General features: G+C 41.3%; 1 protein-coding gene across 1 annotated transcript in view; it reads left to right on the top strand.

The window, feature by feature from the left end:
• Positions 1 to 27854, top strand: part of LOC135248227 (voltage-dependent T-type calcium channel subunit alpha-1H-like) — a 102878-nt gene that overhangs the window by 39927 nt on the left and 35097 nt on the right. Inside the window, exons 3-7 of the mRNA XM_064322595.1 lie at positions 14031 to 14142; positions 14938 to 15071; positions 16501 to 16598; positions 23126 to 23285; positions 25452 to 25767. Coding sequence (XP_064178665.1) covers positions 14031 to 14142; positions 14938 to 15071; positions 16501 to 16598; positions 23126 to 23285; positions 25452 to 25767 — 820 coding nt within the window. The remainder of the gene's footprint in view (positions 1 to 14030; positions 14143 to 14937; positions 15072 to 16500; positions 16599 to 23125; positions 23286 to 25451; positions 25768 to 27854) is intronic.

The raw sequence follows: 27854 nt of genomic DNA, 5'->3' as shown, positions 1-27854 counted from the left end.
GGTCATTGGTCTGATATCAGTTGCATGTCAGTGGCTGAAGGCAGAAGCATCCTGTGAATGCTGAGGAACACTGCCACACAGTCACACAATCAGTCAGGACAGAGCTGTGCTGAGACAGAGCTGTGCTGGCATACTGTGCCATATCTCTGAGACTTTTAGTACAAGTACAGGCACAACATGTGAAGCAGGGAATAACTCGCCATTTGAAAATACTTTCTTTTTGAGAATTTCTATTTAATAGACCTATGCTTCTCTATTCATGAGAAAAACTGTAATTTTTACATTTAGACATTTTCAATTCTAAAGTATCAGCCTGAAGGTCCTCATCTCAGTCCAGTGCAATGATAACTACTTGCGCTTATGAAATGCGTTCCGCAGCTGAGGCATGTGGGTAGGTGGAAGGGCTCAGCTGAGTACTGCAGACCAAGGCTATCATCTTCCCTCAGAGAGAGGGGGTTCCTATGGAGACAGAGGAAACGGAAGTGAATTTAATTGCTTTTCTCTCTCTCTCTCCCTCTCTCTCTCTCTCTCTCTCTCTCTCTCTCTCTCTCACTGGGGTCGATCATTTACACTTGCGTGTGATGTGTTTGCTGAGTTGTGCGGGGTTCTAATTCACACTGGCTGCGGAACCAGGAAAACACAATAAAGACACAATAAAGGGATGTGCTTATTGTCCCTGTGCTGAAAGGCAGCAGAAAGAGATTGTTTCTGTATCCCTGTTCCAAAGCCCCAGACACCTCTGTTTTTGCTGCTTATTCATCCCAATGCCACCACCAATACAGGAGTAATTAAACCAAATCCATGCATTTACGGGGACCATAATGAATCCCTCCTGTTCACTCTGGGCTGCGGTTAAGGGGATCACTAAGTACTCAGAGCTGACAATACAGGGATTGTTGAACAGGTTTTGGGTTAGAATTTAAATAGAAACGTTATGGCCTGGAAGTGACTGCCAGGAGGTTACGCCATTGAGCGTCTTTTAGAAAAATAAAAATTAATTATGTATAAAGAATGAGACATTCAGCAATAAGAGATGAAGTAAAATATGGTTGGCCACTACGAGCAAGGAGAAGATTTTTTAATAATCCCTTTTCTAGGGAGACTTTAATATCTATCCCCTTTGATTAATGAGAGTTCATTAAGCTTTCTCTCATCAAAGTGATTTTAAAATGTGTGGCAAGCAGGCATACAGTTTAATTAGCTTTAACTGATATATACGGCTTTCTTATTGACAATGCACTTGCCCATTGAATTTAGGAGTGTACTAACTGCATTTAAAAGATATATCATTTGTCAGGCTAAAGGTGCTTGCCATCTATTGTTGCAAATAGTTTTGTTTTACAAACAAATCTATTGTTGGATTTACATGTGGCTCGGTAACAACCAGAATGGCTTGTGTGCTTCTTTGTCAAGAGGCAACATTTGAGTTTAGTCATGTTGATATGAAGGTCTGCTGACATTAACCGGAGATTCAGATCTAATGCTGATCTTGTAGTCGAGCCAGAAAGAAAGGAATGTCTGTGAATGTCCTTAGAGACACTCCATTTGGTGTAGACGCTATTTCATTTTTCTTACAGAACCTTTTCCGCATTGGTGCTTACTTAAATATGTATTTCCGACTTGAGTGTGGAAATATGATTTATTTGTCTTTTAATTACAATACTGTTCTCATCTGTGCTGCATACTTCCTGTGAGCAACATGACTTCTAATCAGTGAGTGGATTAAAGAAAGCCGTAACCCGTCTTTAGACAACTCCATAACAGGACTATCTAGCTGAGAGAGCTAGTTGTTGAGTGTTATCTCTGTCAGCCAGATCCCAGGTAGTTATTCAGAAAGGCAGTAATTGAGTGTCACTCTGTGTTTCTCCTCACTTTGCTCCACATTAATCATTCGGCTTGCCTGTGTATGCCGGCAGCCCATTGGACTCTGCACTGAAAAACTGCCCAGCTGTTACTTAGCAACCAGGAAACTGCATAATGATGTCAGACGCAAGTGATATTTTATGAGCAGGTTCACTAACAAGAGAACACTGGCATTATCTGGTTTGTTTGTCAACAGGAGTGTCCCTTGCATTTTCAGTTTTTGTTGGCACGTTAATGAGCCTGGTTTTCACTTGGTACAGAAAGTCAATTTAAACGTCTACCCACCCCAGGATGCTAATTATTTTTATTCCAATTAATCTCACACGTTAATTGAAGGGTTCTGAAGACATGCACTTTCAGGGTATTGGAGGGGGAGTAAAGGGGCAGCTCCTGTTGTCTTTTCATACACATGGTGACCAGTGATAATTCATGTGGCTGACATCTGCCTCTCCTTCCAGTTCCTCCTCTGCTTTTGGCTTGTCACTCAGTTCTCCAGAGGACAGCATAATTAAACGAATATGTGTGTGTTCCTCAATTGCATTTCATTGCAAGCTTCAGTATTCATTTCCTGCTATCATGCTGTGAGTGTATTGCTGGTGAGCAATAAATTAATCAAGCATAGAATTGTTAAGCCATAGGATGCCATATGATGGTTTATCAAGCTTTATTTGAGCACAGAAAATTAAGGCTAATACTGCTTCTACTTTTATGGTCACTGACAGCCATTTGACTATGTTTGTCAGCAAATATAATGATAGTTTTGACTTTCTTTTCTCATGAAAGATTTTAAATTTCTGATTAGAAATTGGATCACTTACATAACTGAATCCAGTTATTTGCAAGTGCTTTGGTTTGTGTGAATTTCAAATGCACAAAATGCACGACTGTGTTCCTTACAGTACTAAGAAGGTGCCTTTTTAAATGCACTTGTACAAAGACCATCTAACTGAATACTTTATATAAGATGCAGGGCAAGTGAGCATGTTTTGAAACTCTGCTGACAGACTTTATCAAACAGGATGGAGAAGAGGAGATTTTTGCAAGGGTTGCTGAAATCATCCACCTTGAGAAAATAAACATCATCAAAGCGTCCTGTCCTGGGAGAGAGAGGATTTTCTGAATATCCCTAGACAGCCGAAGATTCAGGGAAGCTAACACAGACGCAGTTGGTTTACTGTACCCTGAGTCTGAACACCTGAATCACAATGAATAACCACTGACAGTATCCCAGCCAAGGTCATCTTAAGACCAGCTTTGAAATGTACTGTAGTTGGTCAGCTGGTTTTAGCACCAGCCTGGCCGAGCTGGACTGGTGTAGGCTACTAGCCTGGTTGAGCTGGGCTGGTGTATCGGCCTGGTCAGCTGGTTTTAGCTGGTGTACCAGCCTGGTCAAGCTGGTTGTAGCTGGTGTACAGTACCAGCTTGGTCGAGTTAAGTTGGACTTTTGTACCAGCCTGGTCAAGTTGGTCAAAGATGAGTTGAACCATGAAGTTTCATTCATAATATAATTAGTATTAGTACATTAGGTCATAGCCTCTTTTATTCAGTTATTATATATTATTATTATTATTATCTTCGTCATCCTATGTATCACAGTCTTTTTTTTTGTTGCTATCATCGCTATTATGCTTTTCTATGCCACTTGTGGGGGGAGGGGGTTGGGGGCGGGGGGGCAGCCTGGGGCAGGAGGGGGGTCACATAGAAATTCAAGGCTCATGGATTGTATCATAGTAATGTTGACCTCCTACATGGGGGGTGGTGGTGGGCACAAAATGAAAAAAAAGCCTGGCTGAGTCTGTTTGAGCTGGCTTTAACTGGCAGACAAGCTTCATGGAACTGATGAACCAGTTAGGCATGCCAGTAAGAGTTGGCAACCAGCTTGCTGAATTTCATGAGTGAAGCTGCTCAGTTTGATAAATTTGCATTAATCTCTAATTGGAAGAATATATGTTTAAGTTCTTTCCCTCAGTTGATCACAAGCTTATAGTGTTCGGTTTTCATTTAGATGTAGAACATTTGTTTGCCTAATTAAAGGAGGATTTATCTTAGTATATTCAGTGGTGCAGACTATACACATATGATAGATAAGGCTTTGTACTGCAATTTTATTGCCAGATACAGATCAAACACAAAGAAAAGCCAATTTAGTGGTACTGCCAACATATTATCAAGCATAAAATCACATTTGGAAATACGGTACAGCATAAAATGAATGTGATGATGACATCAAAATGCTGATCTGATTATGCTATGAACAATTTTCTGTCATAAAGACACAAGTATTCATTCTGTAGCTTAGTCATTTCGGTTCAATGAATCACATTTCAATGATATTTCTTAGTTTTGATATTAATCTTGAGTTGCATATTTTCGCACATTTAGTTCTGTGTGTTTTAGAGCTTTGTGCCTGTGGCTTGTTTGAAGAAAAACTGCTACTTAGTTCTGGCATTTCAAACCTTGACAATAAACTTTGCAAATATATATTGAGGTGTAGTTTTCTTGACTGCTATTGAGATTTAACATACTTGGTGAATTTGCTTGAACTCGACTCCAGCTATTCCACCTAGCTCTAGTTGGTCCTCAGCTGGCTGCTGTTCTCACAATCCCAGATCTAGCTGGTTACCAGTTTCTAACTCTAGTTGGTGGTTACCAGCTCTCAGCATAAGCGTTTTTTTTCCCCCAACAGGGCAGTCACTTGACTGGCATGCACAAAATGCTTCACATTATTTCGTCCTCTACAGGCAGAAGTTTGGGTACAGCAGTTGTGGCTCATCTGATTCTAGATGTTAGCTGTGCTTCACACTTTAAGTCAGAACGCATTCTTAAGTTGTGTTAATCATTCTAAAAAATAATTTTGTGTGTAACTTTGTATGGCTCACACTGGAAACTGGTTCACTTGGTTCAGTGCTATAAAAATAAAAGGCTCTATTCATTCACGTTTGGGACAGGATTGTTAAATCTGGGATACCACTTTCTTTGAATTTCAGAAACTGGCTTCAAGGTTATACTCCTGTCAATATGACATAGTGGCCCTCATCTTTCTTTATTGCTGTACATATTCCGGTTTCCTTTAACGCATTTGCATTTCCTCTCAATGTCTGCTTTCATGGTTAGATTTTACTGCAGCAGTCTAGCGAAAGGACCAAACTAAGTTCAAGGGCGCAGCAGACGGGTTTCACTTGGGACGTGTCTCCTTGCATTTGCCGTGACTTGAGTAAACACTGCAGTGCATTAGAGATGACGACCATGTCGGAGTTGAGCCAGCTGAGGCAGCCAATGCCTCCAGATGCCACCCTGTTCCCGGGCACTTCAGGGCACTCAAAAGTTGAGTCTGCAGATTCTCACATACTTTCCCTAAAAGTCCCGCCCCGGGGCCCTGGGAATGTCTGAGTCACATGCAGTCTGTGGGCTACTGGAGGGATAAGTCGGGCATGGCCGTGCTTGTTTTTTTCTCTTTTTCATTGCAGTCATGTTAGAAATAAGGAAAATTAAGCAGATGGGCCTTGGGCAGCATCACGAGGACATGAGTACAACATCTGTGTGTATTTTTTTAATTGCCTGCTGTATTGTTTAGCTGAAGAATTGAGTTTCAGAACGGTGACAATGGACTTCCACTTTCCCTCCGACATAGAAACAATTTGATTAATTGGATCTTGGATGTGGAGGCCAGTTCAACACCGCAAGGGACATCACTGCACCTGTCATCCATTCCTGTTTTTCATGGCCCATGTTTACTAAGAGTGTTCCCTGTCTTCATTTGGAAGAATTCCAGAATTCTTCTAATACACCATCAGTGCAGTGAACAATGGTTTAACAATATTCAATTTTTATATATTTTAAAAATCCATCCGCTCATATCCATTTGCTATCTCTAAGAATTGTCTGTATCAAATTCACTACTGAAGGTATTGAAAATCCTATATAAATACTTGTATGAAAAAATAAGGTTGATACATGTTGAAGTGCTTCTATATTATCCATTAACCATACTTTTAATTTTTCAATATTAAATGTTGTTAAAAACACAGCAGAGTTTTATTGCTGAAGAACCAAATGTATAACTTAAAAGGAATTATTTGTCATTTCCAGTGTCATTGAGGTATACAGTACTGTCAATTGTCTGCCAACTCCAGCTCTACTGATTTTTGGCCAGCACTTGTGATACTGTATTATATTGGCAGTGTCAATTTGTCACAGAATCCAACAGAATAAATCAGGGATTCACTCCAGCAGCGGGGGCCATTCAATTCAGCATGTTGACTGCTCAGAATTAAATGTATCCTCTAACTGTTAATGCGAAGAGAGCATTTTTTTTAATGGCATGGCTCTCAGATACCTCCCAGATACTAAATGCAAGCTAGTCCAATAATATTCCCCATCAGTCCTGCCCTGCTGACCCCTCCAGCTGTTTTCTGCACAATATGGCAGTCATTGTCTCCGTTCCACATAAAAGATTCGCTTCTGGAGACACTTAAAGACGTTTAAATCATATTTGCATTGCTCTCTTTTCTGCACTGTAACTGGTTTTGCTCCAAGGTTTTCTTGGCCAAATGTTAATTGAATAAGAGATTGCATATTGTCCTGATTAACAAGAGATAATAGTGGTTTTAACATAATCAGCATGGTCTCTGGGAGCGAAGATGTGGCAAAGCAATGGTGTGTAGCCTGTCTCAGTGACAGCACTGCACAGTAAAATGGTGAAGTTGTGGCTCATGCGCAAATGCTAGCGAAAGTCACTTAAAGCACATGCCAGTCTCATGCAAGCTAGTTGGAGGACTTGTTTCTCCTCAGAAATTCTCATTATGGACAGACTGCACACTCCAGTTGTTATGGAATAAGTCTGGCTGTATAATTTATTTGAAGTGCCCCAAGGGTACATGTCACTTTCACATATTATTATCCAGTCAATCTGAATAAGTTGGAACTTGGAACATTTTTAAAGGAATAATTGCATAGGTATTACAAAATGGAACCCAGTAAAACTGCTTTGTGAGATGCCATGTGTGGTGTAATGAACAGGTCGCTATAAAACAAATTTATTCTGTAGCGTTACATATTTGTTACACTATGTTCAGCCAAACGCTACTCCTGTTTTTGCTTTTTCTCCCAGAAGAGTCATCGACGCCTCCTTCTTTTCATTTAATATGCGTGTATTGTTATGGCAGAAATACAGCAATATGCTGACACATGAAAAATAGCTGCCAGCCAAAGTACTGTATTAAGGAGATCCTTTTTATGCAGAGTGCTGCAGAACGTGTGGTTCAGTAATGGCAGCATCACAATGTCGTGCATAAAAGCCTAAAGCCTGAGCGTAGCTTGGGTCCTGCTTTACGGGGAAATTCTAGATGGTTCTACACACCACTTCACACTTAACTGTGTTTGACAAAAGATGCCTGAGATGAAGATGAATTGTAATTTTTATAAAGTGAGGATTGGACGCCTGCCCCCATGTTGAGGGAGCCCAAGCCAGGAAACATTCAAATCTCAGGAATTTACCTTCCTAGTTGAGGGGATAAGAACAAATCATATTAAAAGTGCGTGAGCGTATGGACCCGATGGGTTACCTGATGATAAAGTGTTCCTGATCCAGTCACCCCGTGTCAGAGTGGCGCATTCGTCTAGGTGGCAGGCTGTGACAGTCTCCCTAATTTAATCAATGAGATGGCTTCATTAATCCATTTTTCCCAGGCAGGTGCTGGACAATTAATCCAATTCTTTGCACCGAGAGTCAGCAGAGAGGAGCCCTGTGATGTCTTTGAGATCTGCCAAGACAGTGAGTCTTGAGCTGACAGCTGTAAAATTTGTGTCTGTTTTATGAGATGCCTTTGAGTTGAGAGCTGAATGCAGCTTATATTTATTGAGGGTGACTTTCAAGGATATTTCGGTATAATCTAATATCAGATGCAGAGATCAAGCCAGATCATATTGAAATATACAATACATTCTGCAATGGAATATGTGTTACTGTGAAGAAGTGATTGGACTATTATCCAATTTAAGGTCTAATTAGATTTTCTTGACCCAGGAAATTTTTTATTGTTGAATAAATGTATTACTGATTATGGTTATCATGACTCTGGTCATCATACACGCATTATAATGGTAAATAAAGTACAATTAATACATTAAAATGTACAGAAAAAATCCCCATGTTAGATTGAATGTTGACTGAATAATTTTTGGTTAAGGTTAGTATGCCATGACTATATACCAGTTGTTTCAAGGTTTCCAGTGATAGATATAAGAAATAGGCCACATGAATCACAATTAGTGAGAAAAATAACAATCTGAACAAATTGTGAACGAAAACAAGCTATTGAGTGTGTTCAGTGGAAGATGTATCAGACTTATAACAAGTCTCTCCTGACATTGCCTGTGATGTCTTTGTGCAGTTGTGATGCAAACTAAAAAGAATAATTTGGCATCATGATGCTGTCATTAAATTTACATCAGCAAAGGGCTTCCAAATAGAAGCAGGAGGCATGAATAACAGAAAAGCAATAACACATCTCTGGGAGCTTATGTACATTTGGATATTCATTAGATATTGAAGGCTGGCTTCTGCTAGGCAGTAAAGCCAACAAATGATGCATTATTATGATGTCAATAAGTAGATAGAACCCCCAGTGCAAATATACATTTTACTATTTAAACATAACTCGGTAAAGCATGAAAGAAGATAGAGATTCTGGCGCCTTGTTCTCTGTGAACGTCACAGATGCAGACAGTGGAGACTCCCTCCACTGACACAGTTTCAATGAATCACCTTAGCGACAGCCCAGAGCAACCAAAGACCCGTGTCGAAAGCACAATGCAAACAACACACTGAGGTACCTGCGTAAGTACAGCGCTGTTTAAGACCTGAGGGACGTGACCTATAGTTCCATCTTTTTAAACAGGGCTCTGGTGAAATATTTTCTTCAGCGCAATTTAGCTTTCCGGTGGTTACTGTGTTAGGGAACATCACCTGGCAATGTCTCTTCGAATAGAAACTAGAATGAAACAAGGTTAATTTTCCAGTTTTCAGTTTCCAAGCATTCAACAAGGCCACTGAAGAGGCATTGTCATCTCATCACATATTCATCTGTTCACTTTCTCTGTTTCTCAGATATACTCTGTGCTGTCCTTACAAAATGTGGGTAATGCAGATATTCTTTAGCCATGCATTAATACGCAGCTAATGTGGACATTTGTGCATAACGCAGTCAGCTATATTAGCTACCTGTTCCCCACCATGGATTGCATTTATTACATCTACGGCTGGCTGTCATATCACAAATTTCTTCATCGTTATTGACATGGGCTATTTTGTATGCAAAATAACAAGTTAAGATGGGCGACATGGTCCGATCATTGCAGTGCTCTTATGAGAAGTAACCGTGCATGGTCTACGGTGGGTTAAGCCAACTTCCCAGACATAGTGCTGTTCACATAGTGCTGAGTCACATGTTCACTCTTTAATTATAGATCATTCAGTTAGAGGATATGTTCCTGTCCTTTTACAAACTGGGAGAACATCCTGGCTAAAAGACCCAGGTTGTGCCACAAGCCCAAGGGTCACCAGAGACAAGGGTAATCTAACCGTGTTGTTCTCAAAGTGTATGAGTTTGTCCTACTTCTCAGCCTCTCAACAGCTTCATGTTGCCAGTGAGGTCAGACCTGTTTTCTTAAAGAATGGAAATTTATTCCTTCCAGAAAACAAAGTCACGTCACTAATGAGACCTTTGTCCGTGCTGCACAGTCAAATAGCGTTTTGGCAAAAATTTAAAAACACCTGTCTGCACTCATGTTTAAGTCATAATGGATAGATCCTAACAAAAGGCGTGATGTCAAGGAACACTGTAAGATTGGGAAATTTGCTGAGCAGAAAGGTCACTGGTGTTGAAGGAGGGTTTCGTAAGTGTTCTGTCCCTGCAGTGCGGTACATGTAGTGATGACCTCCTGAATATCCCTGGAGTCTTCCCCCCACTCTCCTCCCACTCTCCTCCCAGCCCTCAGCTTCAGCCTTTCTAATTACCACCTCAGAGATAATTAAGCCATCACTTCAGAATTCACCGGCATTGGCTTTATCTTGAGCAGACTGAACATGCATGCATAATAAAAACAAACATCAAACCAAAATCAAAATCAGTCATATTTGTCCTCTGTAAAAAGAGACTAATTTTTGTGCTTAGTGCTATAATGCTGACTTATCTTACAAAAAAGCAAGTTATTTGTACCTTTGCATTCAATGATGTTTCTGGGAAAAATCAGAATCACATGTTAGGAATCTTGTTTTTCTTTAAATGCAGCTTTTGAAGACAAGGCAGGTATCATCCATACTTCAGCAGCTAATAGGCCCCCCTTGATGTGTCATTTCAAGGGGCTTATTCTTTAATAGATACATTTCAGATAATAATAGCAGTGAACTATTGAAATTCCTGCAAATCCACAGGAATGTGTGTGCTTATTCTCCCACTCCTCCCACCATATGAAAGAGGCATGAAATCTACACAATGATCATTCCCAGACTAAACAAAATGGTCACACATCAGCATGCAGGATGGGAAAAACATTCATAATTGTCCACAGTGGTTGAAAGGGAAATTGCTGGCTATGAGACCTCAGAGGAAAGAGGGATTCATTTTAAAGACAAACAGCAATCTTTGTGGAGAACCTGAAGCTGCTCTCTAAAGAGGGATTGATAGATTACCTTACAGGTATGATTTAGTGTGTGTCCACCTGGAGATTGATACTCATCTCAGCTTAGAGTCAACAAATCTTTAGGAAAAGTAGCCCCAAGTGTTTTTAGCTGGATGTAATGTACCAAGAACACACCAAATCACGGCATGGCACTGCTTGTTTGCTTGGCACGCTCCCAGTCTTGTTCTCCCAAAAGGCCACAAGTTTCTTTTAAATTGTATTCCATATAAAAGTTATTTGTGTTGTTTTAGAGAAGCTGGTGTCATCGTTCCGCTCATCTGTGTCAATTATTCTGCCTGGGGCCTGAGGTCCACCCCTGCTTCTGCATGGCATGGAGAGTGGTAGATTAATGGGAACGAAAAGAGGTGGGGGAGGGGGGGGCGGTCCTGGCCCAGGGGCAGCTTAAGCTGTGTGGGTGCAAATGGCTGAAGGGAAAATAGATTTATTTTCTGGACATGGATCGGAATTTGCAGCAGCTCCTGTGTGACTTATGTCCCTCAAGGTTCTTTTGCTTCTCACCCCATTCAGGAGCTGTGTATTTCTCTCACTTTCTGTAGCCTGTGTCATAATTTACCAACTCCTTTAGTTTATTGTGCAATGTTTAAGGATGTTAGGCCTGTGTGAAACACCCTCCTGGTGTTTCGTATAACACCAACCTGTGGATTACAGCCTGCAGCGCCATTTTATCAGCACCGATATGACAGATCATCCATATTGTTCTCTATAAGCAGGCGGCTGAGAACCAGCCCTGTAGGTGAAGGCTTAACACTGCAGTCACTGAATGTTCAAGCTCTTTGGGACTCTTCTTTCTTTTCCTCTAAAGCAGAGACTTGGTAATGCCTTTTTGCAATGTGTTTTATTATTCCTCTGTCTTGTTTTCATGTGGTTCACACAGACATAACATGACTTAAAAGTTAAAAGATCCATACCGCATTTTGTTCCTGATAACCTCAGAAAGGTGCTGTAGGATTCACAGTTGGTGAAAGGGACACAGTGTGGAAACATCGAATCAGGCCTCTCTGTGATGGCTTTCATAATTAGTCTCTGCCATTCTACTCAAATTTGTGTCTATGGATAGCTCACAATGTGCTTTATAATATGCACCACTTAATAACAATGTAGGCCATGTATAAAACATGTGGTGCTGGTTCCGCTCTAACTGCAAGCTTGCTGTTTTAGCCTTGAGAAAGCTTGTATCCCCCTTGAAGGATGAAGTGTAGATGCTTCAAAGCTCACTGCAGAGTGAAGTGAAATAATGGGAGCTGAAGGCCGCTTTCTGATTGGCTGTGTGCCGGGTCTCCTCAGTTCAGGCTCAGGGAAGAGAACAGATTGTCTTGACAGGAGCGATCTCTGTGCAGGGTCATGATGGGACACGGTGTTGGGCCAGGCGCTGGAACAGTGGGACATGTGTCAAGTGTATACCAGCAATTGTGACCTCCTACAATGGTGATTTTGAGATGGTGGCAAAGCATCACGTGTCACCAGCCTCCCCTCCAAACCAACCCTAAAGTGACTTCTTCCGCAGTCAGCGCTGTCAGATGCTGCCTTTCTTGACGGGAGCCTCCGCCTGTCTTGTATTCTCCTGCTCTGCAGTGCAGAACCATCAAATGAACGTATGGTACATGAAGGCTGAGAAAATAAGAGACGTGCAGCAGTGGTGGAATGGAAGGAGTTCAGTGAAAAAAAAATATACTGTATGTGGGAAGTACCTTGTTTTGCTATGAGATGCCATTTATTGAGAAAATTCATACTGTTGATGAGATTTCTTTTTTTTAATGCTGTACTCCCAATAAACATTTTTAATCTGCACAGGGTTTTAAAGCCTGTATGTACATTTTTGGAGGTTAATTTCTTTCTGAACCATTTGGCCTGGCGGTGCTGGGAAATTGGCCTTTCCAACTGCACCAGGTGGAGGCCAGGTGAGCAGTCTCTGCAGCAAATGGCCACATCTGATGAGTTGGATTAGCATAAAATACTAATATGCTAGTTGGCTTCCAGGATTTTTTTTTAATGAGAAAGGTCAGCACCCCCATTACTTACACTCTCTCCGTCATATTCTGTATCTGTGTGTTTGTGTGCATTTCTGTCTGTGTAAGGCTGACAAACAGTGCTGCATGTGCAGCCACACAGCTCAAAGCATAGCAATAGCTGTGGATTTAGGGATGGGATTCAAAGAGAGGAGAAAGTCCATCCCAGGCTCAGTGGGCTATCTGGTCGATTTTACAGTCACAGGCGGTAGCCCCAGCAGGATTAGAACTCATTCCAGAACCAGGAAGCAGTCACATGGACCACCAGCTTGCCTGCAGGTGACTGAGGTGTCACATGGTTGGTCAGGCAGTCTCTCCTTACATCTGTGCAGCTCAAACAGCGTGCTTTTACATGACAGACTGTATGGGAGGCACTTGACGTTTGTTAAACTGTGCATGTAAATAATTTGCTTTGTACTGTATGCAGTCAATGGCGCAGTTACAGTTGCAGTAAAGGCTAAAGGGGTGCCAGTTTGTACCTGTAACCTAACAGGCACCATAGTGCTTGCATGAATATCATGCCATGAATCTCATCATGTATAAACTCTAAATCACAAGAAGTGCATATCAATAGCAATAACAGTCAATGAGTCACTGAAGACACAGCCAGAACTGGACAATAAGAATGATGGCACAGTGGCCTTGGTGATGAACAGAAAGAATGAGGCAAATCATTTTGTCTGCTGTGTATGAAGGAAACAATGCGTATAATTGGTGGTGCATCTACGGTGTTAATAGAAGCAAGATAGGCATCATGTGATTCAGAGGAGCCACGTCTCAGTCATCTCCTCCTGACGTTGGCAGGAAGGGTTGCAGTGGGAGCTCAACAAGTTTGATTATAAAATAAAATAAATTATTTTTAAAAAGCATTAATGTTCTATGTATGATGTATTTTGCTTTGCTAAATAATTCCACAGTATTTTTGTATTATACACACTATCACAACCGATTGACAAAACTATACTACACTGAGATGTGTTCGATTTATAGGCTCCACTAATCCAGTTTCCAAGTACAGGAATACAAATAAATGACTATGTAAGTCCTTGTGTAAAGTCATATTTTCCATTTTTCAATACTCTGTCAGAACTTTCTAATTAAAATTCAAAATGACTGGGGAATAGCAATTGGTTGTTCATCTGTCTTGAGTTCTTTAGCACCCATGTTCTCGATACATCAAAAAGATTTAATTATCAGTCTGTTTTTGTTTTGGCTCTCCTCCTTTGAAGAGGGTGGTATCATCTCATCTTCTCATCATCTTTTGTTTTTGCTCAACAATTCCTAAAAAAAAAGCTCGCTTGGGGAGTCTGGAAAATGCGTAATTAATGAGAAGCATCGTGCTGTTCATCTTTGACCAGGCAGGACGGAAACTCAAGCATGCAAAAACCCTCAGTGCTCTAGCTGCCATTTTGACTGCCACTGTCTGTTGCACTGTATCTCTCCTTGACTCATGCCTACTTGGTTCGAGCATGTGAGCATGCTGGTCATTCTCCTGAACTGTGTGACCCTGGGCATGTTCCAGCCTTGTGAAGACGTCAAGTGCCAGTCTGACTGGTGCATCATCCTGCAGGTGAGTAACGGATTTAAGTGCCCTCTCGGATGTAGAACATTGCAAACTGTGACCCATTGGGTCTACACAGACAAAATCTGCGCAGACCTGTTTTCCCCAGCCTGTGCTCTTAAATAAATGTATGATGTGTGGCTGCGGTTGTTCCTATCAAATAAAAAAGGGGGGGAAAAAATCTTTCTTCAGTACCGCCTTCACAATCTCAGAGCATTGTGCATTCTTTAAACTGTTCCCTGTAACTGTCACTCCAGTGCAGAGTGCAGGTGATGGCGACCATCAACTGGTTCCACTTATCGGAAAGCAACCAATGATTGTGGAGCTGTTGGCAGCTCACTGATGGTCCTGCTCCACCCCCACATGGCTGTTTCTGGGCCAGTGGCTGGGACTGTGGGAAAAGCAGTCTGGTCTAGGAGGCAGTGCCAGCAGGGTCAGGGGGGATTTAGGAGAAGGTCAGAGGCATCTGTGGTGGGAAAAGGGAAGAGGGGAGAGGAAAATATTTGCAGCTCCCCAAGGATAGTGCTTTACTTGGTCTCAATTTTTGGTTTTTGGAGAACGTTATGGCAGCACACCTGCAAAAGGGCATCTATTTTAGACTGCCTCAGTTTATAAACAACACTGGCTTTTTATGTCATTCTCTGCAGTCACAAAGCTGTAATCGCCATCAACTTGTTTGATTTGTTTTCTTGTGGTGAAGGCACAAACCTCGCTGAAGCTACCATTAGAGAAACAGCAGAGGCTCAGCGTGGTGGTGTTCTGTCAGAAAACTATCAAGTCTACATTTTCTTTGTTTGTCTGCAGGCATTTGATGACTTCATTTTCGCCTTCTTCGCTGTGGAGATGGTTATCAAGATGATAGCTCTGGGGATTTTCGGGCAGAAGTGTTACCTTGGTGACACGTGGAACCGTCTGGACTTCTTCATAGTCATGGCAGGGTCAGTGTCTATCCGGCACTAACTCAAAAAACACCTCCGCACCCACCTCACACATTTCCCTCAGCTAAATAATCGGCTCAGCAGAATAAATGCTGAAAGATAAGTACCATCACATTGCACTTGTGTTTCCAGTAGACATAGAATGGAAGCAGTAGATAAGCATGTCCCTTTGTAAAATGCATTTTAATAGATGTTGGTCACAGCGTCTTTGTATGATATTTTATACGGTTGTCAGAGCTGAGAGGATGTACATGCATTGTGAAGCAGATCTAGGCATTCGCTAATGAGCAAGAAGATTTGGTAGCTGCCGGCAAAATGTCAAGTTCACATCATTACGAGCCTTGAGTTATTCATTAAATTGTTCTATCGCTCTCTGAACGGAAATCAGCAATTATGCATTTCACTTAACCACTTTGTGCTTTACATTGACCAGGGGTCCAAAGGAGATTCACTTATCCTCTATCTTGCATTGCATCTCCCTCAGCAAATAGAGGTTTAATGTGTATAGAAACGATGCACCATAAACACATGCACCAGGCAGTGTGAGTGGATGTCCCTGCAGAGCGTATGGAGGTTTTCAGTAGATGGAGGAGTAGGAGGAGGAGTCCACGCTGTGCTCTGGGGCGAGGTTCAGCCCTGTCACCTCCAGTCTAGTCTCAGATGGCTGTCTAGTCAGGGCATGTTTAATGTCACTTCTAATATCACGTCAGCATCTCAGCACACAACATAGGAATGCCAATCGTTTGGGCCCCGCACTTTCTTAGCCTGTTGTACCTTCAAAAATAAAAATTGACCTCATTGCTCTCCTTCAGGTCACTAGCAGCATCCTTCCTTGTTTTAATGTAGACTCATAAATATAAAGAATAGATGTGAAGAATATGATAATATTTAAATAACACTCTAAAACACCATATGCAGTGTGCTTTCAAAAATGAGAACTTGACATCGCAAGTCTGATTTGAGACTCACACTAGGTCAATATGTCAGTAAATGTTGGACATTTACAGTAACTTATAGGAAAAGTGTTCAATTTGACAACCTGAATTTGCAAATAGCAAATGGTCCCTACAAAGCAGATGTTAAATGCTTGTTCACACAACCAAAAATTTCCCTGGGTTTTTTTTTTTTTTTTTTACAATACCAAGGTCAAAGTTAGTTGTTATTTATCTAACCATTTAGAATAAATTACATTTATTTCAATAGATTGGTTTGGGGGCATGGAACTGTTATATTTTCTAGTTATTTTTTTATTATTATCCTCTGTTGAACAAGGTATGATTCATGGTCTGCACCCATAATCATCAAGGTATGATTCATGGTCTGCACCTATAAACCATCAAGGGGTCAAGTTGAAATGTAAGCTTCACTGTCCCAGTTGTGTTCATGCCACTGATGCTGTGCTCCGCTCCCTGGCTTCCTCTCTCCCCAGGATGATGGAATACTCGCTGGACGGCCACAACGTCAGCCTCTCCGCCATCCGCACTGTGCGCGTGCTCAGGCCCCTCCGCGCCATCAACAGAGTGCCCAGTGAGTGTGCCGTGTCACGTGGGCCTGCTGCTCACTTATCGATCAGGAGTGAGGGGGGGAAAGAGGGACCTGCCTGACATATTTATAGAGAGGCACATACACACGCCTGGACACATCTGAGCACCGATGCAGAAAAAAATAATCTGCTGTGGAACATCAGGCACAAAATGGAGGCTTCTTTGTGCAGGCTAATAGATTGGTCTTGGTCATCGGGCAGTCTCTGCATGAATGGTCATGCAGACGATCTGTATTTATATTACTCTTAGGCTGTGGGAACATTGCAGGATTCCACTGTATACAATGTGCTAAAAAAGTTGAAAATAAATGCAGTGTTTAGAGCTGGCATGCTCTAGTGTGTCCGGGTTTCGTGAGAGGAGACTCGCAGTGCTGCCGCACAGCAAGTTCCAAAAACATGGAGACCAAAGTGTGTTTCTACCGCCGTCCCAACCGCACAGGCAGTCGTAAATAAGAAAGCGACTGCGAGTCTCAGGCAAAGAAATACCACGGGCTGCGGGACGGTGTTTCTGAAGAGCCCAGGCGAGACGGAATGTGCTCTTGTATGTTTAATTTCTGGCCTTAAGTGTTTGAGTAAACAGTTTGCTGCCTTTGTCTCTGTCGCGAGAGAAACAGAAGCAAGAGAGTGCGTGAGAATGGAGAGAGCAGAATAAGCAGCAAGTTTGTTTGAAACACTTCTCACTTCTCAGTGCTGGTTTGCGTGAGGCCTTATCCCTGATGGCTCCATTTCTGTAACAGTGCATTTTGGATGGGCAATTGTGTATGGACAGTAATATGGGGGGAAAAAACATGAACAGAAAGAAAATGAGTTACATGTCATTTGAGCAATGTGGACCTTACAAAGAAATCAGGGATTTTCTGAAACTCCAGCACTTAGCCTGGCCTTCTTGATGTCCATTTCTTTTAATGAATACGAGGCAATTTTATGCTTTAAAGGGCTGCCACCTTCAAACAGCCATCTTAGTTATACAGTATGTACTGCCTGAACAAACCCCTAGTCTTAATGGCTGTCTTGTATTATTATGTACCATGCCATTTTAAGTGGTGAAAGAAACAAGATTATGGCAACTTCTATGTGGGTTTTAGTGTAAGAGTGACTGCGCCCTGACATTGTTCGGTGCTTGAGCTGCAGCTTAGTGTAGTCAGGATCCACTCTGTGTTCTTTTCAACAGGCTTGAATGTGGTGGAGATTTAGCAATTAGTCTGCTCTCCCCCTCCACATGAGCTGTAATGGCTCTGCTGTGATGCCGATGGGGAGGGGAGTTGATTTATCTGTGAGCCTGAGCTCTATTGCACGGGATCATTGCTAGTCTGAAATGATGGGGCTTCTGCTTCAGAGTAGGCATGAGTTATTCACTAGCTCATACACTTTACAGTTATTTTCCATCAGTGTATCACAGTCTTATTATGGGATGTTATGGTTAAACGTGGAAACGGATCAGGTCTCATTTCCACTGCTCGTCTTATGGGAGGGGGTTGGAGTGCTCGGGGAGCTGGGGTACACGTTTCTTGCTCCGGCCCAGTGATTCAGAACAGTTTCAGAACCATTTCAGGAGGTTTCAGTATGGCCAAGCTGCATTTGTTTGCCCCCCTCCCCAATTTGTTGTTGATGGTACTGTTTCAGGCTAGTGCGGTGTAGCTCAGTGGCTGGGATGATCCTGCCTCCTGCCCCAATGGGGAAAAGCTTGGAGGTTCCAGGATGCTGAACAATACCAAAGCCCCTCTCAGATTCTCCTACCTCACAAATAATGGCCAACTGATGTTTCCTTGTTGTGTGCAATCCTACCCATCCTGAGGAGAATTGCTATTTTATTTTTATTTTTCTTACACTGCCCACAACTGGAGGATTTGATGTTGGTCTTTATGTTCTTCATGGCACCATTTTTTTAACCAATCAGCAGTGATGGCAAACTGGATCATTATACAAATATGTTAAAGTGCTTGCTTGTCACTTTACTAGTACTGACTATACCATTGGGACCGTTAAGGCATTATGGCCTGCTGTTTAAGCATCTTCATGGTCATGTCAGAATTAAGTAGCTAAAGTAAAATATAGCTGTGCATTGAGGAACTAATTGTGGAAAGACAAGCTAAGCTAGCTCAATTCTGTATTAAGACAGGACGAGCAACAAAGCAATGTCACAAAAGTTTTTAAAAAATGTTGTATGTTGTCAGATTAAATTAAGCAAACTACTGTAGCTAGCAAGCTAACTTGAATTTTAAATTTGGAAATTTGACAGTGTTAGTAACCATTCTGACACATCCTGAGATGCCTGATTGTCAGCTTCCCACTCTGGAGGCAAAAGTGGCACAGGTAGCAGTGATGTTCCTATCATTGTTTTAGCACTGTCCAGTGCAACTGATCAGATCCGGCCACTGATTTGGCCCTTTTCAGTGTCATTCAGGTTTGATATTTTTTTCATGTACGTCTCCATGTTCTACATGCAAACCTCATAAATCACAGTGTGAATCTTTTTAGTCAGCTGTCTAAAGTTCACATGTGAATGTTCATTACAGAACGAACATGAACCCTCAGTCCACTGTCCCCTCTCCATAAATATTTTACTTTACATCAAAAGAAAATGTGATTATTTATACAATTGGAAAGGTTTGTATACATAGCACATATGGCTTAAATGTACACTTTAAAGGTGAAAAAGTGATTGCACACTTTAAGGAGTTGCACATGTGAATATTTGCTGTGAAAAAAAGTCACTGAGGTGCTCTGTTGACTTCCACACTGTGCCCCTCATAGTACAGATGATTTTGAGTGTTGTGCTCTCACAGGCAGCTGAGTGAGTAATCACATCACTGCCCGGGTAACAGTGGGCCCCATCCACTCCCACAAACAGTTACAGTGACAGCCGCAATTGTGTGCTGAGGCTAGTTGCATTGAAAGTGTGAAGCCATAGTTTGAGGAATCAACGTTTCGTAAACCAGGACATGCCACTGCCAGTGACTAATTGCCGTCAGTCTTGTTCAGACATTCGAGAAAGGAGGGTCACCCACTCGGTTTCACAGAATCGATTATGGATATTTTCCACAGGCAGTCGTCCGATCCAGAACCCACAGATGAAAACAACGTATTGTCTACATAATTGCCTTTTCAAATGAGAGTGGCTTAAAAGTTTTCTTTTAGTCATTCAAGCATTCATTTTCAAGTAGCAGTTTTCCAACAATGAGTTTCAATTCAATTTTTTTTTTTACACAAAAAAAAGATAATAAGCACATTCTTTGAGTCCAGTGCCATTGCCCAACAGGAGTTATAACTTTTCAGGAATTGTTGACAGAAATGGAATGTGAACTTTGAGAGCAAATCGATACTGATCAACAGAGGAAGAGTAGTCTGATTCCTTACAAGGCCAGAAAAACCCTGTCTGCTACAGCTCACACCACCTACCCTGATGTGTAACAGGTAGTGACAGACTAGAAAGAGAAATTGGGGGTGACACCACATTGCAGTGAGATGGAAAAAAGTCTATGGTCTTTATTTTTCCTCAGTTCAGCCTCTTTGCTCACCATTATTCTTTCCAGGCTTCATTTGCTTTGATATGTGTTGTGCTGTCACAGCGAGCAAGCGAGCGAGCGAGAGAGAGAGAGAGAGAGAGAGAGAGAGAGAGAGCCCTGGGTTCTTTGGACAGAGAGGAGGAATTCTTCACTTTGTATGAGAAAACTTGTTTTATTTTGTTTTATTTTATGCAAATTGTATGCTTATACTTGCAATTCATTTTCCTTTTATTTTATGCATTTACACATAACCTCTATCTATAGTGAATTATTGATTAGAAAAGCCATTCACTCATTAAACTTAGTAACCATTAAATTGGTCCAGCCCACAATCATCTCAATTTCCCCTTGCTAGCCACAACATTGTTATACTGTGAAATAAAAAGTAAGGTTTGAAATATGTTGTCTTTTTTGTATGAAATCTCCAAGAACATATTTCCATTTTTTGTGGTGTTTAGTCCCACTGGTTTGAATTGCATGGGGGAAGAAGTTTTATTTTAGCGACAAGGTTTTAGCACCTGGAGGAGAGGAGGACCATATCCTGGGTCTGCCTGCTTGATTATTAAATTGATATTTGTGCAAGAAGCCCTGCTGCCTGGAGGGCAACTCAGGCAGCCCTGAGTTGCCATGGTGATTACCCATACAAGGCCACTCTCTCAGCATGTCTGAAGACACACAGTGACAAATTAAAGGAAAAACCTGAATAAATGAGTGTAGAAACATAACAATGCAGATGCTTCCACACAGGTGTACTTCATGATACAATTAAGCTATTAACATCCGTATCATGCTCTGTGGCATGTATAAAAATGCTTTTGGATCAAAATGGCAAAAGGAAAAGATCTAAGTGACTTGTGACTTGACAAATGTGGGAATATCTTTTGGAAGAATGGTGTTCCATCCCTCCAATAAAGTTCCAGAGAAGGTGCATTGAAGTTGTTCTGGTGGCTCGTAGTGGCCCAACACCTCACTAAGACACTTTATTTTGGTTTTTCCATTAATTTGTTACCTGTCTGTATTTGCAGCTGGTAGGAGAATAGAAAGTTATGCTGGAAGAAAAAGATAATTCTCAGTTCACGAAAGGTTCTCAGAAAAGTTTCGTGCAAATTATTCTTCTTGCACAAATGCCATTTCCTCCTCTAGCTGTACTCAATTGTGCTGATGCAGTGCTTTAGAAATTTGCAATGATTTGAGTGATTCCAGTTTACTATTTTTTATTATCCCAACATTAAGGAGTCCATATATCAGCTTCCTAAGTGTTCAAGGATAAAACATTTGCCTCAGACTTCAATAATTGTAAGGTGTGCATTTTTCATTTTAATTTGGTGGCGGATTTGAAAGTCACTCGAGCAGTAAGAATTTATATATTTATTCAGCAGAGCACCCTCATTGACTTTTCATTGTATCTAAGTAATTGCTTTCTTGTGAATGTATTTCCAGCTAGCAGAAATTAAAATCAAATCAAGCATTAGTCTTAGGCCATTATTAATTGTGTAATTCAGAACATTATGGATGTTAATAGAGAGCAGCAAACAGTGCAGAAATAGAGCATAAAGCGGACAGTATGTTGGATTGCAACATCTGTGTGACTTAATACTCAGAGCTGAGGCATAGCTCGTGCTATTTCAAGTCCCTGCTTTAGTTTTAGAAATACAGAAAATAGTATAGTGTTACTGTGATCAGTGTATCGAGGTGAGTGCAGCTGCATATGATGCCAACCATGTTTAACTGTCCAGTTCTTTTTTTTCTTCTTTTTTTTGATTGCTTTGGCTGTCAGCTGGAGTAACAATCAGAAAGGCCCTGTGGTCGTAATGAAGTCTGGTTAGTTAAGCACAAAAATAGAATTTCTCATGCTTTTTCAAGCATGCATATGCGCTATTTTAATCTGATATTAAACATGTTTGTTGCAGTTCTGAGACTTTGTGACTGAGGCCTGAGTTGATTTGTGCTGTCTCTGCACGTAGGGCTTACAGAGACACTGTGTGTTTGTATCTGTTCAACTAACAAAATGGCCTCCAACAGTGCTCAGAAAGTGAGAGGGTGGAGTTCTGTTGATCTTGCACTATTGTTTAATAAATGCATCTGTCGATGCTCTGAGAAATTCATTAAAACGTGTTTTATTGTGCTCAGTACATTACCATTGTTATGTTCCATTTAATGCTCACCTTTTCTGCTAATCCTATCTTCTGAATGTCTTTGGTCGACTTTGGGAAGAAAAAACATCTGTATGCGTCTGTATTATCTGTTCATTTCAATATGGTATTCAGATTAAGATCCACTCAAATGTATACCCCAATAGAAATGTACCTTCATTTCTATTGATTTAAGGCCTGGTTGGTATTTGTGAAACTCAATATTTGCTGAAATGTGCAGAAAAATGAACCAAAGCACTGAAATCATAATGGTGTTCAGATTTATCACACCAGGGACAGGAATTAGCAGCCATTGTATTACTAATATGTTCTTTCAAAATAATATTTTGTAAAGGGATAGTTCTCTTTCTTTATGTTTAATGTTTTGACCAGCTCAGGTAGGTCTTGTGGATAATAGATATGTGTGATATTTAGAGAGGTTTCTCATGACCTTTCCAATTTACACTGGCAGATATAGGGCATTCAGAGGTTTGTGGTTTACAGCTAGAAAATACACTTGAAGTAATTCCGAAGCAGCTAGTACAGCAATGTGAACTATCAGCTTAACCCAGAAAAAACTAAATAGCAATGCAAAAGGCTGGTTTTACACACCCTGATTTATAATACTGTACCTGTTGTTACTACCTGAATTTTACAGCATTGGTGGAAACCACAATTATCAAAGTCTATTTTTATCATGCTAAATCCATCAATGTACATGCCATTTATTTTTTAGTAATCCACAGCATACTTTCAGGATGGCAAACACTAAATGTAGTAAAAGTGTAATGTTGTAGCTGTTGTTGTGAAAGTGTTTTACTGTAGATGAATGATCTGAGACATGTGTGTGCTGAAGTATTTTTGTCCCTACAGGTATGAGGATACTGGTGACTCTGCTACTGGATACTCTGCCTATGTTAGGCAATGTCCTGCTCCTGTGTTTTTTTGTCTTCTTTATATTTGGAATCGTTGGAGTCCAGCTCTGGGCGGGTCTTCTGAGGAACAGGTGTTTCCTGGAGGACAATTTCAAAACGTAAGTATTTGGCCCTTCTCATATACGTAGACTGGCATCTATCTCTGGAATACAGCTGGCGGAAAGGATGCGAAACAAAGTGGCAGCCAACTGTGCCTGGCAGCAGTGACATTTTGTATCCTGGAAATTTTGTAACCTGGACACCCCATTCTGGAAGAGAAACACTGCAGAACACTGTCCTCCAGAGCTACACACTCACATGCATGCATGCGCACACACATGCCATAAGCAATAGGTCTTCCAGATGTTCCGAGTGTGAGTTATTTTTTTATACAAGAAATGCTAGTGGTATATTAAAGTGCACTTCAACAATATCCCCAATCACTTGTTTGATTGATACTATGGGAAATAATTTAATAAACAGGCTAGGTTATTAAAACAGGTAGCCTCAAAATGGACTGAATATTGGTGTAGTTCGGGTAAATAAATATAATGGAAAATTGGGTATGTAGTGATAGCCTGAGAATGTCAGCTACAGCTAGTGGGACATTAGCATATATGAACCTATCACTTAAAGGAGTCACTGACTGATTGCATGACATAATGTTTGTTTTCTCTTTGTGTTTCATATTCAGATTATAAACATCTGCTTTGTGCAGCTGATGGCTGTCATCCCTTTATGAATCGCAATATCATGGGAATCACAGATTTCTTCTGTTCCTTCCCCACTCTCTTTTCTAAATCAAAGCCTGCTCATCTTCATCCAGCTAAATGCAGTTGTCTTCAGCTTGAGTTATTTACGGCGTCCAAATGAATGTCCCATTAAAGGAGAAGTGTGTTGCATTTCAATCTTTGAAGTTAATGCTTAGAACAAATCATTGCCTCTTAAATAGAGATATAAACAAAACAAGAAAAAAAAATTTCCTTGGCAATTAAATTTTTTTGTTTTCTTTTGTCGCTCTCACAGACTTTGGAAATGATGAAAGAAATGCATCTGTCAAGTACTATATTACTTTATCGAGAGAAGAGCAGCAATTTTTCCATGACTAAAGACATAACGGGTCAATTCTGTCAATCCCATTAACATGAAGCATTCAGCATGGCCACAAGAGACAATTTGTCACTTTCGGTTACAAAAAATGCCTTTCATGCCATATCCTGTATTTTTTCATTTCTCAAATCATGTCATTCCTTGTATTGATAGCACTTTGATGGAATAAGACAGGTCATATACTGATTCAACCCAAGAAAGTAGGTATGGAAATCAGGAGTTTGTATGCAGTTAAAGAAAGACATAAAATTATGTAGGACTATGTGTTTATGTGTCTGTGTGTATGTTTGTATACATGTGTGTATGGCTATACTATAAATAAAGATAGGAAGTGTTATAAGAAGTGGAAACACTTGTGTTAATGAGGAACCACAAATGTCACAGATATATATGGAAGTATATGCAGAGCAAAGGTTACTTCACAGGTATAGCTCTTCTTCGTTCATTAAGCAAATAACGCACCATCAGGCATAGGGTCAAGCATAGAAATGCTGGACTGGCCTAGTTGCCTGCAATTATAGCTGTATGGCTCCAAGAGGAGACCTCAGTGAGTTTGAAAGAGGAGTGATTGCTGGTGCATGTTTGCAGGGCTCTTCAATGAACAAGGCAGCTCAATATGCTGATATTTCCCAAGCAATACTGTCTAAGCCAAAATATGTAGGCATGGGAGGGAAAGACAGCAATGGGCAACAGTGAGCATAACATAATGGGAAATAGTGGCCCAGCACCCTAATACATTATTTTACTTTTCATCATGGAGCAATAAGCTTATAGCCTATTTACTAAATCTGGGTGCTCAGTAATTATAATACTGTTTTTCTTGTTTCTGCTATAGTGTACTTAATATGTCACTTATATCACCCTGTGAGTAATAGTAAAATATGTCACATAAAACTGTACGAAATAAATAGATAGGTATAAAATATAATTTACAGTCATCATATTGACCATAGTTAAGCCTGACGAAAGAGTAAGCTTGTCATGCAATTTGTCATGTGTGGTGTGACTCCGGAGAAGTGTGACAAATGTTAGATTATTGTGTGCTGTGAAACGTTGCTAACATGCCTGAATTCTGTGTTGGGCTGACATTTTCTTTGGCCTTAGTCCCACTGCAGTGACCCAGAGTAATATTCTGATGATGAGTAATTTGTGTCTTCTCCATCTCCTCCCTGCAGTATGTACAACCTGTCCTTCCTGAATCCTTACTACAAGCACGAAGAGGCGGAGGACAACCCCTTCATCTGCTCCACCAACCGGGACAACGGCATGCTGCGCTGCGGCAACGTTCCCCGGCTGAGAGTGAGCGGAGCCGAGTGCCAGCTCAGCGCGGAGCACTTCAGCCACGCCCACTACGGCTTAGAAGGGCCCAGCAAGAACGGCTGCATCAACTGGAACCAATATTATAATGTATGCAAGGCCGGGGAACTCAACCCGCACAAAGGGGCTATTAATTTCGATAATATCGGCTACGCTTGGATTGCTATTTTCCAGGTAGGTTCCTTCTGAGGCACTGCTCTGTTGTGGACGATTTAAGAAGGTTAAAGGGAGTTCATGTACCCCCAGTGCTTTTACTTGTTATATGCCTGCGGTAATGTCACCGGAAAGAATCAAACAGGGATTTCTGTGGCCATTAGTACATATCTGCCTGTCATAAATCAACTCTTACAAAGTACTGCCCTCATCACAATCTGGGTCAGTTAACCCTAATGAACGAGAGTCAGAATATTTATTATGAGAGCGTCATTTGCACACATCAGTGATTGGGTCTCCTCTTCCATAGCATGCGAGTGAGGGACTTAAACTGAGAGAATATTTATTGTCTTTGTAACTTCAGCCCCACCTTCTGCCCCATGCGCAGCGGAGATTAGCTTTTGTGTAATGGCAAGACTGGGGATGATTGAAATGACACAGTTTTTCTTAAGCGAGGTGTTTCTCTTCAGTTCCCATTATTGCTCTTTCCGATTGATTGCGCCTGGGCCCTCGCTGCATCGCTGAGGACGTGAGAGGCTGCCCAGGACTCTGTTTAAAGTCATTTGCGCAGGCGGTCTCAGAGAAGAGATGGTGATGAGAGCAGGCTCCGTGCGAAGGGGCAGCAGATTGAATAAGTGAAGAGGCTGAATTACCCTCTCAGTGCGGTAGACCCTCGCCCCGGCGAGGTCACTGCTATCGGAGCGGGAGTTGAGGCGAGTGGGGCAGGTCAGCCGTTATCTCCGATTAATGACAGGACGGGATGCTTTGTAATGTAGGGGGCAGGGCCAGGATGCTTTGTCCGCAAGTGTCCGTTAAACAGACTGCAACGTGATTGGAGCTAAGTGATTTAGACCCTGGACTACATCAACATGCCATATGCAATCAGCTGATTGAGGGGATTATCAATACCACGTGGTTCTTACACCTTGGGCACCACCACTTTAGTGCAGCAATCTGTAGTAACCCTCACAGAGAATTCTGTTGCTGCTGCAGTTAGCAGCTGTAACAGATTGCTGTCTAACATATGTTTGCATTTAATTAAATTGCATTTATTCATCCACAGATTTGAATTTTGATTTTGATTTTGAATTTTGATTTATAGGAAAATAAATAGGATTTCCAAGGAGATGTGGCACAGTCCATTGGGAAACTGACTCTCAAACCATTTACAAAACCTTGTGCAGCTGGTCGTTTGTTTCCCTGCCATGGCACATTCTGTACTGTGATCCCACATCTCTAATCTGTAACCATCTCTGTTTTCTTCCTGTCAGCATAAAGTCAAAAAAAGGTGGACAGACTGTTTGCTATACTTTAAAACATAGGATTATCAATGCAGTGGGCACAAGAGCATCTTGCTTCGTTGATGACAAATGCATCTGTCCCTGGGAGTATGATTAATCATGCTCTTATGTAATGAGATCTGATGTGGCTATTGAGACTGCTGTGCGTAATAGCTTTGCGTCTTCCTGGTTATCATATTGGAGTGCCTTTTGATTAGGTTACGTCAATGCTGACTGAACTTGTGACATTGTCTGGAGTAGCACTTCAGAGTGATGTCTTCAATTGACTTACAACCCAGGACAGATTTTGTTCTTCATAAATGAGAAATGACTAAATCTACAGTGAAGCACACTTGTGTTGGACTGAAGTACTCGAAGCAATGTGACTGAACAGCTGTTTTTTTAAATAGCTAATTTAGAACAGCTAAAGCATGAATTAGTGGGCTTTAGGTATTCCCCTTTGACAGACCCGGCAAAGTAAACACCCTGAACGAATTATAATACAGGCCACACACATCATGGATTTGATTTTGAGGAAAAGAAGCAATGTATTTGGTTCTTGGAAGCCATGCAGTAATACACAAGTGTGTTCAACATGCAGGATTGTTGTCTGGGCAGGTTTGTAGTACAGTCCTAGCTTTTAGAAAGTGGGTACAAGAGCTCTCAGGTGCAGGGCTATGAAGCAGCAGTATGCCAGGTGCACAGTGACGTGTAGGTGGGGGCACTCCCAGGAGGAAGCTGCCAATCACTGAATCCTCCACTGGTCATTTCCCCAGTACAACACAGGCTCTGCTAAAAATGTCTTTATATTTACAGAAAAAGTATTAA

Source organism: Anguilla rostrata, chromosome 2 (assembly GCF_018555375.3).
Source record: "Anguilla rostrata isolate EN2019 chromosome 2, ASM1855537v3, whole genome shotgun sequence".
Taxonomy (NCBI): domain Eukaryota; kingdom Metazoa; phylum Chordata; class Actinopteri; order Anguilliformes; family Anguillidae; genus Anguilla; species Anguilla rostrata.
This window is presented reverse-complemented; position numbering and strand designations above follow the sequence as displayed.